The sequence below is a fragment of the Pseudophryne corroboree genome, chromosome 6 (genome assembly GCF_028390025.1).
Source record: "Pseudophryne corroboree isolate aPseCor3 chromosome 6, aPseCor3.hap2, whole genome shotgun sequence".
NCBI classification, from domain to species: domain Eukaryota; kingdom Metazoa; phylum Chordata; class Amphibia; order Anura; family Myobatrachidae; genus Pseudophryne; species Pseudophryne corroboree.
Window position 1 is genome coordinate 725,101,440 of NC_086449.1, and position 16,776 is coordinate 725,118,215.

General features: G+C 46.4%; 1 protein-coding gene across 1 annotated transcript in view; it reads left to right on the forward strand.

Moving 5' to 3' along the window:
- Positions 1-7,245: 7,245 nt before the first annotated feature.
- Positions 7,246-16,776, forward strand: part of ADRA1B (adrenoceptor alpha 1B) — a 124,144-nt gene continuing 114,613 nt past the window's right edge. Inside the window, exon 1 of the mRNA XM_063928413.1 lies at positions 7,246-8,620. Coding sequence (XP_063784483.1) covers positions 7,660-8,620 — 961 coding nt within the window. The 5' untranslated portion in view covers positions 7,246-7,659. The remainder of the gene's footprint in view (positions 8,621-16,776) is intronic.

Consider the following 16,776-nt stretch of genomic DNA (forward strand, 5'->3'; position numbering starts at 1 on the left):
TTGTTTGAGAGTTACTCATTCAATTCAACATGTTAGTTTGGAGCAATGTCAGAGCTAGTAATGATCAGAAAGGAAACACGTATGGGGATTCTGCATCTGTCCGTGGGTGGGGGTGATCTGTCGGGGGGGTGGGGAGGGTGTCGGGGATGGGTGCCTGTGACAGCTGTCACCAGGAAGGCGGGAAGGGAGAGATGACAGCCTCCCCGATCCGAACTGTTCCGGTTATTACACCTTCCCCGAGCCATACGTGGAAGCTTTAGTCTCCCCCTCCCAGCCGTTATCCGGTCTTTAGGTCGACAACACTTAGGTCTACACTTATTAGGTCAATCACTAAAAAAAACTCATGTCATCCTTTTTCCACATTGACCTTTTCCATATCGACCTAATGACCATGTCGACCTATTTCAGGTGTTGACCTAGTCACTGTCGACCAATAATGGTCGACCTAATGACTGTCGACCAAGTTTCTGTCGACTCAACGATCCACAGCCTCCCTGGTGACAGCTGTCAGCAACACCTCCCCAGACGGGACACCCCATGGACTGGGGCATACCTCCCAACATGACCCTCTTCAGGAGGGATAGAATGCTCTGCTTCTGAACTTCACTCTTAATTTATGATTGCCCTCTGCTGTGGTGATACACCTTTCTTCTCCATTACCCTGTTCAACGCAGATGCCAGCAATTATAAATTAAGAGGAAAGTCTAGGAGCAGAGCATTTTGTCCCTCCTGGAGAGGGTCATGTTGGGAGGTATGGACAGGGGCGCGCACTACAAGCTCTAGAATGGCAGAGTTATTGCAGGTTGCTGGACCAGGCTGGCGCTCCAGAGTCCGGACCGTTACAGTTTTAACCCAATCCCGCGCATATGCTCCTATACAGATGCATCAAACATCATGGTATAAATAATAAGATTTTACTTACCGATAAATCTATTTCTCGTAGTCCGTAGTGGATGCTGGGACTCCGTCAGGACCATGGGGGGAATAGCGGCTCCGCAGGAGACAGGGCACAAAATTTAAAAGTTTGACCACTAGGTGGTGTGCACTGGCTCCTCCCCCCATGACCCTCCTCCAAGCCTCAGTTAGGATACTGTGCCCGGACGAGCGTACACAATAAGGAAGGATTTTGAATCCCGGGTAAGACTCATACCAGCCACACCAATCACACCGTACAACTTGTGATCTGAACCCAGTTAACAGTATGACAAAACGTAGGAGCCTCTGAACAGACGGCTCACAACAATAACAACCCGATTTTTTTGTAACAATAACTATGTACAAGTATTGCAGACAATCCGCACTTGGGATGGGCGCCCAGCATCCACTACGGACTACGAGAAATAGATTTATCGGTAAGTAAAATCTTATTTTCTCTGACGTCCTAGTGGATGCTGGGACTCCGTCAGGACCATGGGGATTATACCAATGCTCCCAAACGGGCGGGAGAGTGCGGATGACTCTGCAGCACCGAATGAGAGAACTCCAGGTCCTCCCTAGCCAGGGTATCAAATTTGTAGAATTTTACAAACGTGTTCTCCCCTGACCACGTAGCTGCTCGGCAGAGTTGTAATGCCGAGACCCCTCGGGCAGCTGCCCAAGATGAGCCCACCTTCCTTGTGGAATGGGCCTTGACAGATTTAGGCTGTGGCAGGCCTGCCACAGAATGTGCAAGTTGAATTGTGCTACAAATCCAACGAGCAATCGTCTGCTTAGAAGCAGGAGCACCCAGCTTGTTGGGTGCATACAGTATAAACAGCGAGTCAGATTTTCTGACTCCAGCTGTCCTTGAAATATATATTTTCAATGCTCTGACAACGTCCAGCAACTTGGAATCCTCCAAATCGCTAGTAGCCGCAGGCACCACAATAGGCTGGTTCAGGTGAAACGCTGAAACCACCTTAGGCAGAAACTGAGGACGCGTCCGCAGTTCTGCCCTGTCCGAATGGAAAATCAGATATGGGCTTTTATACGATAAAGCCGCCAATTCTGACACTCTCCTGGCTGAATCCAGGGCCAGTAGCATGGTTACTTTCCATGTAAGATATTTCAAATCCACGGATTTGAGTGGCTCAAACCAATGGGATTTGAGAAAATCCAAAACTACATTAAGATCCCACGGTGCCACTGGGGGCACAACCGGGGGCTGTATATGTAGTACTCCTTTTACAAAAGTCTGGACTTCAGGAACTGAAGCCAATTCTTTCTGGAAGAAAATCGACAGGGCCGAAATTTGAACCTTAATGGACCCTAATTTGAGGCCCATAGACAATCCTGTTTGCAGGAAATGTAGGAATCGACCCAGTTGAAATTCCTCCGTCGGGGCCTTCCTGGCCTCACACCACGCAACATATTTTCTCCAAATGCGGTGATAATGTTGTGCAGTCACCTCCTTCCTGGCTTTTACCAGGGTAGGGATGACCTCTTCCGGAATGCCTTTTTCCCTTAGGATTCGGCGTTCAACCGCCATGCCGTCAAACGCAGCCGCGGTAAGTCTTGGAATAGACACGGTCCCTGCTGAAGCAGGTCCCGTCTTAGAGGTAGAGGCCACGGATCTTCCGTGAGCATCTCCTGAAGTTCCGGGTACCAAGTTCTTCTTGGCCAATCCGGAGCCACGAGTATCGTTCTTACTCCCCTTTGCCGTATAATTCTCAGTACTTTTGGTATGAGAGGCAGAGGAGGAAACACATACACTGACTGGTACACCCATGGTGTTACCAGAGCGTCTACAGCTATTGCCTGAGGGTCTCTTGACCTGGCGCAATACCTGTCCAGTTTTTTGTTGAGGCGTGACGCCATCATGTCCACCATTGGTCTTTCCCAATGGACCACAATCATGTGGAAAACTTCTGGATGAAGTCCCCACTCTCCCGGGTGCAGATCGTGTCTGCTGAGGAAGTCTGCTTCCCAGTTGTCCACTCCCGGGATGAACACAGCTGACAGTGCTAACACATGATTCTCTGCCCAGCGAAGAATCCTTGCAGCTTCTGCCATTGCCCTCCTGCTTCTTGTGCCGCCCTGTCTGTTTACGTGGGCGACTGCCGTGATGTTGTCCGACTGAATCAACACTGGCTGACCCTGAAGCAGAGGTTTTGCCAGGCTTAGAGCATTGTAGATTGCTCTTAGTTCCAGTATATTTATGTGAAGAGACGTCTCCAGGCTTGACCACACGCCCTGGAAGTTTCTTCCCTGTGTGACCGCTCCCCAGCCTCTCAGGCTGGCATCCGTGGTCACTAGGACCCAGTTCTGTATGCCGAATCTGCGGCCCTCTAACAGATGAGCACTCTGCAACCACCATAGCAGAGACACTCTTGTCCTTGTGGACAATTTTATCCGCTGATGCATCTGCAGATGCGATCCGGACCATTTTTCCAGCAGATCCCACTGAAAAGTTCGTGCATGGAATCTGCCGAATGGAATCGCTTCGTAAGAAGCTACCATTTTTCCCAGGACTCTTGTGCATTGATGCACAGATACTTTTCCTGGTTTTAGGAGGTTCCTGACTAGATCGGATAACTCCCTGGCTTTCTCCTCCGGAAGAAATACCTTTTTCTGAACAGTGTCCAGAATCATCCCTATGAACAACAGACGTGTCGTCGGGATCAGTTGGGATTTTGGAAAATTCAGAATCCACCCGTGTTGTTGGAGCACTACTTGGGTTAGTGCTACTCCGACCTCCAGCTGTTCTCTGGATCTTGCCCTTATCAGGAGATCGTCCAAGTAAGGGATAATTAAGACGCCTTCTCTTCGAAGAAGGATCATCATTTCGGCCATTACCTTGGTAAAGACCCGGGGTGCCGTGGACAATCCAAACGGCAGCGTCTGAAACTGATAATGACAGTTTTGTACCACGAACCTGAGGTACCCTTGGTGTGAAGGGCAAATTGGAACATGAAGGTAAGCATCCTTGATGTCCAAGGACACCATAAAATCCCCTTCTTCCAGATTCGCTATCACTGCTCTGAGTGACTCCATCTTGAACTTGAATTTTTGTATGTACAGGTTCAGAGATTTTAGATTTAGAATCGGTCTTACCGAGCCGTCCGGCTTCGGTACCACAAATAGCGTGGAGTAATACCCCTGTCCCTGTTGTAGGAGGGGTACCTTGACTATCACCTGCTGAGAATACAGCTTGTGAATGGCCTCCAATACCGTCGCCCTGTCGGAGGGAGACGTTGGCAAAGCAGACTTTAGGAAAACGGCGAGGAGGGGACTTCTCGAATTCCAACCTGTAACCCTGAGATACTACCTGCAGGATCCAGGGGTCCACCTGCGAGTGAGCCCACTGTGCGCTGAAATGTTTGAGGCGACCCCCACCGCCCCTGAGTCTGCTTGTAAGGTCCCAGCGTCATGCTGAAGCCTTTGTAGAAGCCGGGAAGGGCTTCTGCTCCTGGGAAGGAGCTGCTTGTTGCAGTCTCTTACCCTTTCCTTTGCCTCGGGGCAAATAGGAATGTCCTTTTGCTCGTTTGTTCTTATAAGAACGAAAGGACTGCGGCTGAAAAGCCTGCGGCTTTTTCTGCTGGGAGGTGACCTGGGGTAAAAAGGTGGATTTTCCGGCCGTTGCCGTGGCCACCAGATCCGATAGACCGACCCCAAATAATTCCTCCCCCTTATACGGCAATACTTCCATATGTCGTTTGGAATCCGCATCACCTGACCACTGGCGCGTCCATAAACTTCTTCTGGCAGATATGGACATCGCACTTACTCTTGATGCCAGAGTGCAAATATCTCTCTGTGCATCTCACATATAAAGAAATGCATCCTTTAACTGCTCTATAGTCAGTAAAATACTGTCCCTATCCAGGGTATCAATATTTTCAGACAGTGACTCCGACCAAGCCACCCCAGCACTGCACATCCAGGCTGAGGCGATTGCTGGTCTCAGTATAACACCAGTATGTGTGTATATACTTTTTAATGTATTCTCCAGCCTCCTATCAGCTGGATCCTTGAGGGCGGCCGTATCAGGAGACGGTAACGCCACTTGCTTTGATAAGCGTGTGAGCGCCTTATCCACCCTAGGAGGTGTTTCCCAGCGCGCCCTAACCTCTGGCGGGAAAGGGTATAATGCCAATAACTTCTTTGAAATTAGCAGTTTTCTATCTGGGGTAACCCACGCTTCATCACACACTTCATTCAGTTCCTCTGATTCAGGAAAAACTATCGGTAGTTTTTTCACACCCCACATAATACCCCTTTTTGTGGTACTTGCAGTATCAGAGATATGCAAAGCCTCCTTCATTGCCGTGATCATATAACGTGTGGCCCTACTGGAAAATACGTTTGTTTCTTCACCGTCGACACTGGATTCAGTGTCAGTGTCTGGGTCTGTGTCGACCGACTGAGGTAAAGGGCGTTTTATAGCCCCTGACGGTGTCTGAGACGCCTGGACAGGTACTAACTGGTTTGCCGGCTGTCTCATGTCGTCAACCGACTTTTGTAGCGTGCTGACACTATCCCGTAATTCCATAAACAAAGCCATCCATTCTGGTGTCGACTCCCTAGGGAGTGACATCACCATTACAGGCAATTGCTCCGCCTCCACGCCAACATCGTCCTCATACATGTCGACACACACGTACCGACACACAGCAGACACACAGGGAATGCTCTGATAGAAGACAGGACCCCACTAGCCCTTTGGGGAGACAGAGGGAGAGTTTGCCAGCACACACCCAAGCGCTATAAATATATATAGGGACAACCTTAATAAGTGTGTTCCCTTTATAGCAGCTCAAATATTATAAATATCGCCAATAAGTGCTCCCCCTCTCTGTTTTTACCCTGTTTCTGTAGTGCAGTGCAGGGGAGAGTCCTGGGTGCCTTTCTCGCAGCGGAGCTGGGCAGGAAAATGGCGCTGTGTGCTGAGGAGAATAGGCCCCGCCCCCTTTTCGGCGGGCTTCTTCTCCCGGTTTTTTTGGAACCTGGCAGGGGTTAAATACATCCATATAGCCCCAGGGGCTATATGTGATATATTTTAGCCAGAATAGGTATATTACATTGCTGCCCAGGGCGCCCCCCCCAGCGCCCTGCACCCTCAGTGACCGCTGGTGTGAAGTGTGCGGAGAGCAATGGCGCACAGCTGCAGTGCTGTGCGCTACCTCATGAAGACTGAGACGTCTTCTGCCGCCGGTTTCTGGACCTCTTCTCTATTCGGCATCTGCAAGGGGGTCGGCGGCGCGGCTCCGGTGACCCATCCAGGCTGTACCTGTGATCGTCCCTCTGGAGCTAGTGTCCAGTAGCCTAAGAAGCAAATCCATCCTGCACGCAGGTGAGTTCACTTCTTCTCCCCTAAGTCCCTCGTTGCAGTGAGCCTGTTGCCAGCAGGACTCACTGAAAATAAAAAACCTAACAAACTTTTTCTAAGCAGCTCTTTAGGAGAGCCACCTAGATTGCACCCTGCTCGGACGGGCACAAAAACCTAACTGAGGCTTGGAGGAGGGTCATGGGGGGGGGGGGGAGCCAGTGCACACCACCTAGTGGTCAAACTTTTAAATTTTGTGCCCTGTCTCCTGCGGAGCCGCTATTCCCCCCATGGTCCTGACGGAGTCCCAGCATCCACTAGGACGTCAGAGAAATGCCTGTTAGTTAGAAGACTAATCTTTTGAACCTACTGATTGCTGATAATGATTTTTAGTAAACCAGGTGCATTTGCTGCTGTCAGTGTGGTGCCAGATGTTTCGTAGGTGGACATGGATCTGAATATAATAAGCAGTAATTTTTATTTTTTTTTATGTAATTTGCGCTTTTTTTGCTAGAAAGTCTGCATTAGCCCCCACACTATCTGAAATCTCCAACTTGTGTAAATACAGCTTACAACACAGGACCAGCTCTATAATGATGGTTGCAGCAGGCTGTCTAAACCTGCTATATAGTAATCCAACAGGACTAAGTGATGCATTGAATGACCCCGTTGCTTACAGCCCGGAGCTTGGTATATAAAGGAACCTTTGACCACGTGTATTTTAAAAAGAAAATTGGAGAAAAAAAATATTGGTACAGTTGCATTAAGAGTATGTGACTAATCCCCCAGCACAGAGTTTGGAATTTGGCTTTTGCACAGAGAACAAAGTTAACCTCTTAATTCACTCAGGTCGCCACAGTGGTTTATTGTGTTATATAGTGTGGGGCCCTTCGGGCAAGAGACGATAATTAATTAAAAATACAACATTCAACTTTGAACGCAGCTGCCACTCAGCTGACAACCCTGCAGCCAGTTTAGAGGAATTTTCTTTGTCCAAGTGCGCCCTCTAGCGTCCGTTTCGAAGGAACTGACACTGTGCTGTGATGTCATTTGTGAAGCAGGCAACTTGCTGGAAGCGATTTATCCTTAGAAGCATGAGACGTCTAGCTAGGCAGCATGTCCCGGCTGTCACCACACCTCCAGCACAGCATCCCTGATCATCTGGAACTCTCAAGCAGCGCCTGACAGCTTGCACTCTGCTCTAGAGGAGCTCTTCCAGGGGGCTTTAATGCATTAAAAGTCCTGTCCTACCCTACCAGAATTACAAATCCAGGAGAGATAAAAAGAAGTTGGCTATGTCACTTTGGCTGATGTGCCCCATCCCGGTTTGTGTCTCCAGCACATGATGCCCTCTGCTCTTCCTCCTGGGTCCCTTTAAATTCATCTTGCCTGCTTCTCCAATACCCATACTTTAGATGTTACTCATGGATGAACCTGTGGAGATGACTACAAGCGAGAACACAACTCTGGGTTTCCAGCTGACTACTGCATGGGACAATGGAACCTTCAGAGCTGACAATCATACTTTTCACAACGGGACTTTGAGTATAAACTTTACCAGGGCCATGCTAGTTGGGTTCATCCTTGGAGCCTTAATATGTGCAGCTGTTGTTGGCAATATCATGGTAATCATTTCTGTGGTCACCAACAGGCAGCTGAGAATTCCCACCAACTACTTAATTGTCAACCTAGCCATGGCTGACCTGCTGCTGAGCACCACAGTCCTACCTTTCTCAGCCACCTTTCAGATCACCAAGTATTGGGTATTTGGTAAGATTTTTTGTGACATCTGGGCTGCCCTGGACGTCCTGTGCTGCACTGCCTCCATATTCAGCCTGTGTGCCATCTCTATAGACAGGTACATCGGAGTAAGGTACTCCCTCCAGTACCCCACTATAGTGACCAGGAAGAGGGTCTTACTGGCATTGCTGTGTGTCTGGATTTTATCCACAGTCATCTCTGTTGGACCATTGCTGGGGTGGAAGCAGCAGACTGTCACTGATAAGTATGCATGTGACATAACCACAGAGCCTTTCTATACCATATTCTCATCCCTGAGCTCTTTCTACGTCCCCCTAATTGTGATCCTGGTGATGTACTGCCGGGTCTATGTGGTGGCCAAGAGGATCACCAAGAACCTGGAAGCTGGAGTGATGAAAGAAAGCATGGACTCCAAAGAGCTGACTCTCAGGATCCACTGCAAAAACATGAAGGACGGGTCTCCCAATAGCAAATCTAACAACCAGCAGCCTCGCAGCTCCTTGTCAGTGAGGTTGCTCAAGTTCTCCAGGGAGAAGAAGGCTGCAAAGACCTTGGGGATTGTGGTGGGAATGTTCATCCTATGCTGGCTACCCTTCTTCACATCTCTTCCTCTAGGTAAGCTAATGATTCCAAGGTCAGAACAAGTATATTGTGTTACAGTATTTCTCAGTGTACCTTGTGGTGGACAGCCTGCTAAACTTTTTCTATATAGAGATGACATACTCTTCATGAGTAGGGCCATTTAGAGCAAAGTTCATTTTCATGTATATGTATGTATATATATATATATATATATATATATATATATATATATATATATACACATATATACACTATATATAATATACTAATATTCCTCTGCATATTTCAATTAAATGGGAGAACCCACTGCTGAGGTTAAATTGACTGGGGTCCAACTGAAAACTTATCTTGGTGGTAAATTGAGTTCTGGAAGTTGATAGAACATATAATTGTCTGTAGTACAATATACAGGACATATATTTGTTTATTTAATAAGTTTTACCAATTATGTACATATGCAGTTACTTATTGCTGATATGTAGCGAATGTATCATTTTATTAATTTATACTAGCAAGTATTTTTGTGACATATCTGGTTTATATGTTATTCTAATAAACTTCAAAGTATTATGTATTCCCTAAGCGTTGTGAGCTACACAAAACTGCACTATTGTAAATAGCTCCTTACAGACACACAATGTCACATTTTGTCACAGAATTTCATGCTTAGTAACCTGGTAGAAATTCTGATTACATGGAGCTTAAACGCTGATTTCCTGTAGTGCGTCAGTCTGCATTCAAACAGTTTCATGTTCCAAGTTATTAAAGGTTTTAGTTCCAGGAATAGTGGTCATAATGATAATAGGAAAAAGTTCAAGGGGATAGTTTTCAGCACAGATATGTGTTAATTACACAATACAGTAATTCCTACTTTTCATGTTCAAGTACTCTTTAAAACTACATTTTTATTGTATTCATTCTCATACTGGAGAATTTTGACTGTCAGTGTGCGGAGGGCAAGGTGTTGAGTGACGCTGATTTGACCAATTAGTTTATTTGTAGATTCTTTGTTTAGACCAGTGGATCTCAAACTGAGTGCTGTGGCTCCCTGGGGTGCCTCGGGACACTTGCAGGGGTGCCTTGGATTGGTGGTCCAGGACCAATACAAATTATTTATGGTCAATGTAATAGGCAAAACCAGCTCTGGTGGCTGCCAATCATAACATATGTGGACAAACAGTAGAAAATCCTGTCCCTCACCACACAACTGGACCTAAGGATGACATATAAACACAATTTACTTCAGTTAATATTTATTTCTAAATTTCTCAATAAGAAACGTTTGGCATGGGGGTGCTGTGAAAACAATTCTGATATACTAGGGCCCGTGATTCACAAAAGTTTGCGAACCACTGGTTTAGACCTATTGCTATTCAAAGTGACTTAGGTACTAATGCCAACGTAATACAGTTAAGGCTTATGGTGTGAGGATAAAATACCCCTGTGATTTTACTTGTTGGTGACAGGTAGGCTATACATATAAATATGAATTTGCCATCTTGGAGCATTCATTTAAAGCACATAATTTTCTTCACTGTACTGCACTATAGGTGAGTTCAGTTTATAAGTAAGTGCGTGTGCGGGGTGTGTGTCTCACACACACACACACACACACACACACACACACACACACGTATATATACATTTGATCTTATATATAAGCATCACTAATAATAACAGCAAGTTTTATGGTTAATAAATACAGACATAGGATGGTATCCAATTACCTGTGATCAAATACCACATGTAATTGTCTCGCCGGGGGCTATCCAATTAGCCCCGATAAGACGTCGCTTATCCCCATTGCTGGCACTTAACGTGGATTATGTGATGCACGCAAATCATAATCCATGATAAGTGCCCCTTAGACCCGTGATAAGTGCCACGAAAATACATAGGTACGGTGCTTTTCGTGAGACCTATGTATTTTTGCACAATATTTTTTTAATTTTCACCTGACCAAATTGGATAGGGGTGATAAAAAGAAACGCGAATAACACCTTTTTTTTGTGGTCGAGGCACTATTGCGGGTAATTGGATACCACCCATATTTATTGTCAGTGGATCCCTGTTGTGGAAATGGGATGCGGTCAACATCCCGCTGGACGGGATCCCGGCGGTCGAAATACCGACGCCGGAATCCGACCGCCACAATCCCGACATATTCTCCCTCCGTGGGTGTCCACGACACCCATAGAGGGAGAATATAATAGTGTGCCGAGCGTAGCGAGGCACCGTGCCCGCAGCGTGGCAAAAGAAGCGAGCCCGCAAGGGGCTGCGTTCCGCTCGCCACCCCTGTCGGGATTGTGTGGTCGGGATTCCGGCGTCGGGATTTCGGCCGCCGGGATCCCGTCCAGCAGGATTACGTACTGATCCCGTGGAAATGTATAAAATATGTATTACATGTTTCTAGCAAATGGGAAAAAGAAACAGAGACTAGGGCACTATTGTGTTTCTAATAAATGTAACAATTGTCCTTACTAGGTCTATATAATCATCGGGGTATGTTATGCAGCAGCTGTGAGCTTTTTCTGAAAGTATTATCTTGGCTTTAGTACTAAAGTACTTTTATCTGATACAAACAAAGTAATTCTTACAACCCCTACTTACAGAGGGACTTTCAGTCATTCAGTCACTGTGTGTGGGATTTTTACAAGGACATTTTCAAATCAACTCACACAATAACCAATCCTTGAAAATATGTTTTTCAGATAGTTCTAAAAAACACTTACTGGCGACCAGCATTTTACTGTTATTCTAAAATGTTTAAAAATGTGAACATTTCAGCAGAAGTATGAGAGGGTTGAGACATAAAAATATTGGGTTCTATTCTGACTTAAAAACCGTGTGGCGAACACTATGTGAAATCTGGTACTGTCAGAGGTTGCATGTTACTTTTTTTTCTTACTGACAGACCAAAATGCAACTAATTTTAACCGACTGTACATTTACTGACAGTTTGTATCCATGTCAACATCATCCCTTTTTAGGATGACAGCTCAAGGAAATGTAGCAAACTTTTTCAGCATATTTAAATTAATGAAACAAAAAACAAAACAAAAACACCTCTATACATTGATCAATTCCTATTACATTATCATTTTTCCAGCATGTTGACACTAAATGAAATAAGTGCTTCCAGTAAAAGTCTGTTAATTTGTTTACATTCAATCACAATCACAAAAAAAATATGTAAAAGTGGTTGTCTATGTAATAAGATGATGAATATCTTATTATATAGACAACCACTATTACATATTGGGCCTAATTCAGGCCCTCGTTCCGAGTTGATCACTCGCTAGCTGCTTTTAGCAGCATTGCACACGCTAGGCCGCCGCCCTCTGGGAGTGTATCTAAGCTTAGCAGAAGTGCGAACGAAAGATTAGCAGAATTGCACAGGAAAAATGTCATGCTATTTCTGAGTAGCTCCAGACCTACTCCTATCTTGTGATGACTGCAGTCCATTTAGTTCCTGGTTTGACGTCACAAACATGCCCTGCGTTCGGCCAGCCACTCACCCGTTTCTCCAGCCACTCCCGAGTTTTTTAGCACACTCCCTGAAAACGCTGAGTTGCTGCCCAGAAACACCCACTTCCTGTCAATCATACTATGAACACTCGAGCGACTGAAAAACGTCGCTCGAGCTTGGGTAAAAGTACAAAGTTTTGTGTGAAAGTACTTAGCACACGCGCGCTGCGTACCATGTGCATGCGCATAATTGCCATTTTTTTCACTTGATCGCTGCGCTGCGAAAAACGGCAGCGAGCGAACAACTCGGAATGACCACCTCAGACCTGATCACTAGGGTGCGTATATTTCATCCCTGCGATCAGGTAGTCGCCGCCTACAGGGGAGGGGGAAATCACTGTGCAGGGGTGCGATCGAATGTGCAGGAGAGCTGCACAAACAGAAGATTGTGCAGTCTCTGCACAGCCCAGGACTTACTCTTCCAGTGCGATGATCGGGGCCGGAGCTGACGTCAGAAACCCTCCCTTCAAACGCCTAGTTCTTCCTGCTTTTCTCTGGACACTCCTTAAAAACGGTCAGTTGCCACCCACAAACAGCCTCTTTCTGTCAGTCACCTTGCGATCACCCGTGCAATCACTTTTGTCGCACCATTTTGTTGCTGCCCGCCGATCCCCATCGTTGCGGACCGACGCGCCTGTGCATTGTGCATATGCATGTGCAGTTCAGACCTGATCGCCCGCTGTATGAAAACGCAGCCTACTGATCAGGTCTGAATTAGGCCCTATATTAGGCTTCCTGAGCCATATAAGAATATGATGCTACTTATCGGTATTCTTGTTGCTTGGCATTAAAATTTCAAATTGGTTGCTGGCAATAAAATTGGGTGTAAAACAATGTTTAGGTTTCTTTACTGTTTCTGCAAATTCTAAATATAATTTTAATCTAAAATGCGATTAGTTAACGGCTTATATACTGGACATATTTTTTGTTTAATAACCTATTTATTGCTTGCATGCAAATGAGAGGCTGTTTATAAAGGCTTCAGTTCTCAATTTTGCATGCTTGCTACTAGTAATTGTTTTATATAAAGCGTGTGGTATTTTCCTTTTATACTGTTGCTATCCCTTAATTGTTTGTTTTAATTGTTTATCCTGCGGCTTATAGTATAACTTATTTTTGCAGTTTCGATTTAAGCATGTATAATGTTCTGCACGCTACTCGCTGGCCGCCATGTTGGTGTCACTTTTTTTTAAATGCATATATTAGGTATTAGATAGAAAACATCTGGTTTATACGTGTTAACAGCTGTTTCATGTCATTATCACATCACTATATCAAGTCATTTCTTTTTACAGAAGGGATCATTAAAAATAAATGTTATCCCTTTCAAACCAGTTTTCTTCGTGTCAGCTACATTCTAGTTTGCCTTGGCATGCGTTACTTCCTTGTTTCTCAAGAGTAATTAAGCATAACGTGTTTCTCCACTCTGAGAGTGTTTAACTTTTGTATTTATATAATGTATGAATTGTGGACGGTTATTAGATGTACTTTCATATTGTTACTGATAACATTGCAGATCTGCAGCGGGATGTAATGGAGTCCAGGATTGCCAGAGGTGCTGGATGCCGGCCAATATCAGTCATTTTTTTAAAGGGGCAAACACTTACAAGGCAAAACCAAGCCTTGTAAGTGATTGCACATTTAAAAACAACATCCAAGATCGTCCGGCATCCCGCACTTCTGGCAATCTCGGACTCCATTACATCCCGACACTAGACTCAGTTCAGTGAAGCTGGATAAGTAGGCTTGATTCAGATGTGATTGGATGTGTGTCTCATGGCGAAAAGTACAGATTATCGGTACTTTGTGCATGCGCCAGACAAATACTGTGCATGTGCAGTACAGGTTTGCAACATCGGATACATGTCGACAGCAGACTGTCAGTGATTGACAGTGTGCTGCCATTTGGGGGCGGGGATGGAACCGCGATGGCCTCTGTTTCCCTAAACAGAGGCGTGTCACTGCTGTTGTGGAGCAGTGACGAAGCTGGGAGCTCCGTCAGAAGACAGAGATTTCCTGGCCTCTTTATGGCATCTGCAGCGGCCATCTTGCGCTACCCCTTGGGTCAAGCATCCAGCTGATGGTGTTGCCGAATATCTGATGTTGCTTCCTAGGACGCAGCTCTGATAAATAATGCAAGCAAGGCTGTATCAACATATGACTGCTATCACTACTGCTTCTGTGCAAGCAGCAGTGATATCAACTCCAACCACAGCTTAATCGGGCCCTGTATGCAATTTTTGGCCCAATATGGCTTTATCTGACCAACAGGGCCGATAATTTTGTAGTGTATGTAGCACAAAGGTCCTATAGTTTGTCAAAAGTGGTTATTTTGACTTCCAATATAATGACTCACTATATCATTCATGTCATTTTGGTATTGTTTGGAAAATGCAGTTTGTATGGACCTCGGCCCGGTGTATAGAGTAACAGTGGCATAACGCTTGAAGGCAGTGGATGCATTGGCCTCCAGGCAGTGGCGTAACTAGAAATTTTTCTCCCCCAAGCCCCTCCCCCCCCATCCCCCATAATTGGCACTAGAAAAGGGATAAACATGCGCGTGCCGCAAAAAGGGGCGTGGCTTTGTTGAAATGGGCGTGGCTTCGCATTAAGGGGCATGGCATTGCAGGAAATGACTACCTCATACCCCAGTTTTGCATCCTGCACGCCCAGACGTTAGCCACCACAGGAAAGAAAAATAATCCTGATTCATGCCCCTTACATTATTTGTCATTTTTCCTCCTTATAGTAATGCCCAGAATACATTATGCCACATACTGCAATGGCCCTTAGACATTATGCCACACACAATAATGCACACACCGTAATGCCCCCGACACATTATGCCACACACGGTAATGCCTGTGACACATGACGACAGGAATCGCAATGCCCGTTATACATTATGCTACACACTGCAATGACCCTGATACATTATAGCACATACAATGTCTGTGACACATTATGACACACACTGCAATGACCCTGAGACATTATACCACATACCACAATGCTCGTGATATAGTATACAACACACCGTAATGCTTGACACATTATGACACACACCGCAATGTCCGTGATACGTTATGCCACACACTGCAATGACCCTGAGACATTATACCACATATCACAATGCCCGTGATATAGTATACCATACACCGTAATGCCTGAGACACATACTGCAGTGCCCGTTATACCCCATGCCACACACTGCAATGCCCGTTATACATTATGCCACACTGCAATGCCCCTGAGACATTATACCACATACCACAATGCCTGTGATATAGTATGCCACACACCGTAATGCTTGTGACACATTATGACACACACCGCAATGTCCGTGATACATTATGCCACACACCGTAATGCCCATTACACATTAAGTCCTACAGTAAGGCTTCTAATTACTTTTAAATTACCTGCTCGTTGCCAGGGGTTTCATGCTCTTGGTTCCATGCACGGTGCCAGGGGTTTTCATGCTCAGGGTGTCATGCTCATTGCCAGGGGTTTCATGCACTGGGTGTCATGCTCGTTGCCAGGGGTTTCATGCACTGGGTGTCATGCTCGTTGCCAGGGGGTAGTGCTTGTTGCTAGGGCTGTTCTCTCCAGGTGCCACATATGCCCCCAGTGCCAGATATTCCCCCACAGTGCCAGGTACTCACATGCCCCCAGTGCCAAATATAGCCCCCCAACCCCATGTGTCAGGTACACATATACCCCCCCAATGCCACATATGCCCCCAGTGCCAGATATTCCCCCACAGTGCCAGGTACTTACATGCCCCCAGTGCCAAATACAGCCCCCTTCCCCCCCATGTGCCAGGTAGACATATACCTCCCCAATGCCACATAATCCCCCTCCCCCTGTGCCACATATGCCCCCAGTGCCACATAAGCCCCCCTCCCCCTGTGCCGCATATGCTCCCCCAGTGCCCCCCATGCTCCCCCAGTGTGCCCCCCCACCACTCCCCCGTTGTTTTGTGTTGGAGGGACACGGAGGGCACAGCGCGCGCCTCTCCTGTGTCCCTCCTGGGTCTCCGGCGGGTCTGTTAAAGGAAGTGCCAGTTTGTGAGCCAATCAGAGCTCACGAACGGCACTTCCTTTATTAGACCCGCCAGAGACGCAGAAGGGACACAGGAGAGGCACGCGCTGTGCCCTCCGTGTCCCTCCTTACAGCAGCGGAGGGAAGGAGGAGACCGCAGATTGACATGCGGATGGTTCGTCCGCATGACAATCTGCGCTAAATCACTGGCACCCCCGCAGCCCCTTGCCCCCAAGCCACCGCGAGGGCTGCGGGGGCAGTAGTTACGCCACTGCCTCCAGGCTTCAGTTGTTAGGGGGACACCAAGACGTAAGGACCGGGGGGGATGCTGAGCATGGAGAGATCACTACTGCTGTCCTTGCTCATAAGCCCTATTGGTGACCCCCCCCAGCAGGACCTTATACTGAAGAGTAATGAAATGTACAGGGAGTTCAAAAGGTCCCTCAGCAGTGACTGTGTGCTAAGCAAGTCTCCACACAGAGAATGTGTGCAAAGCAATATGACAACACACTTTTTAATAAACACTTTATATACATGAAATAAAAGAGAATTTGTAACTTAGTTGGCATACAAATGTCTTAACAAGCAGCGATTTATACAGGAACTTGCTGTGTCCT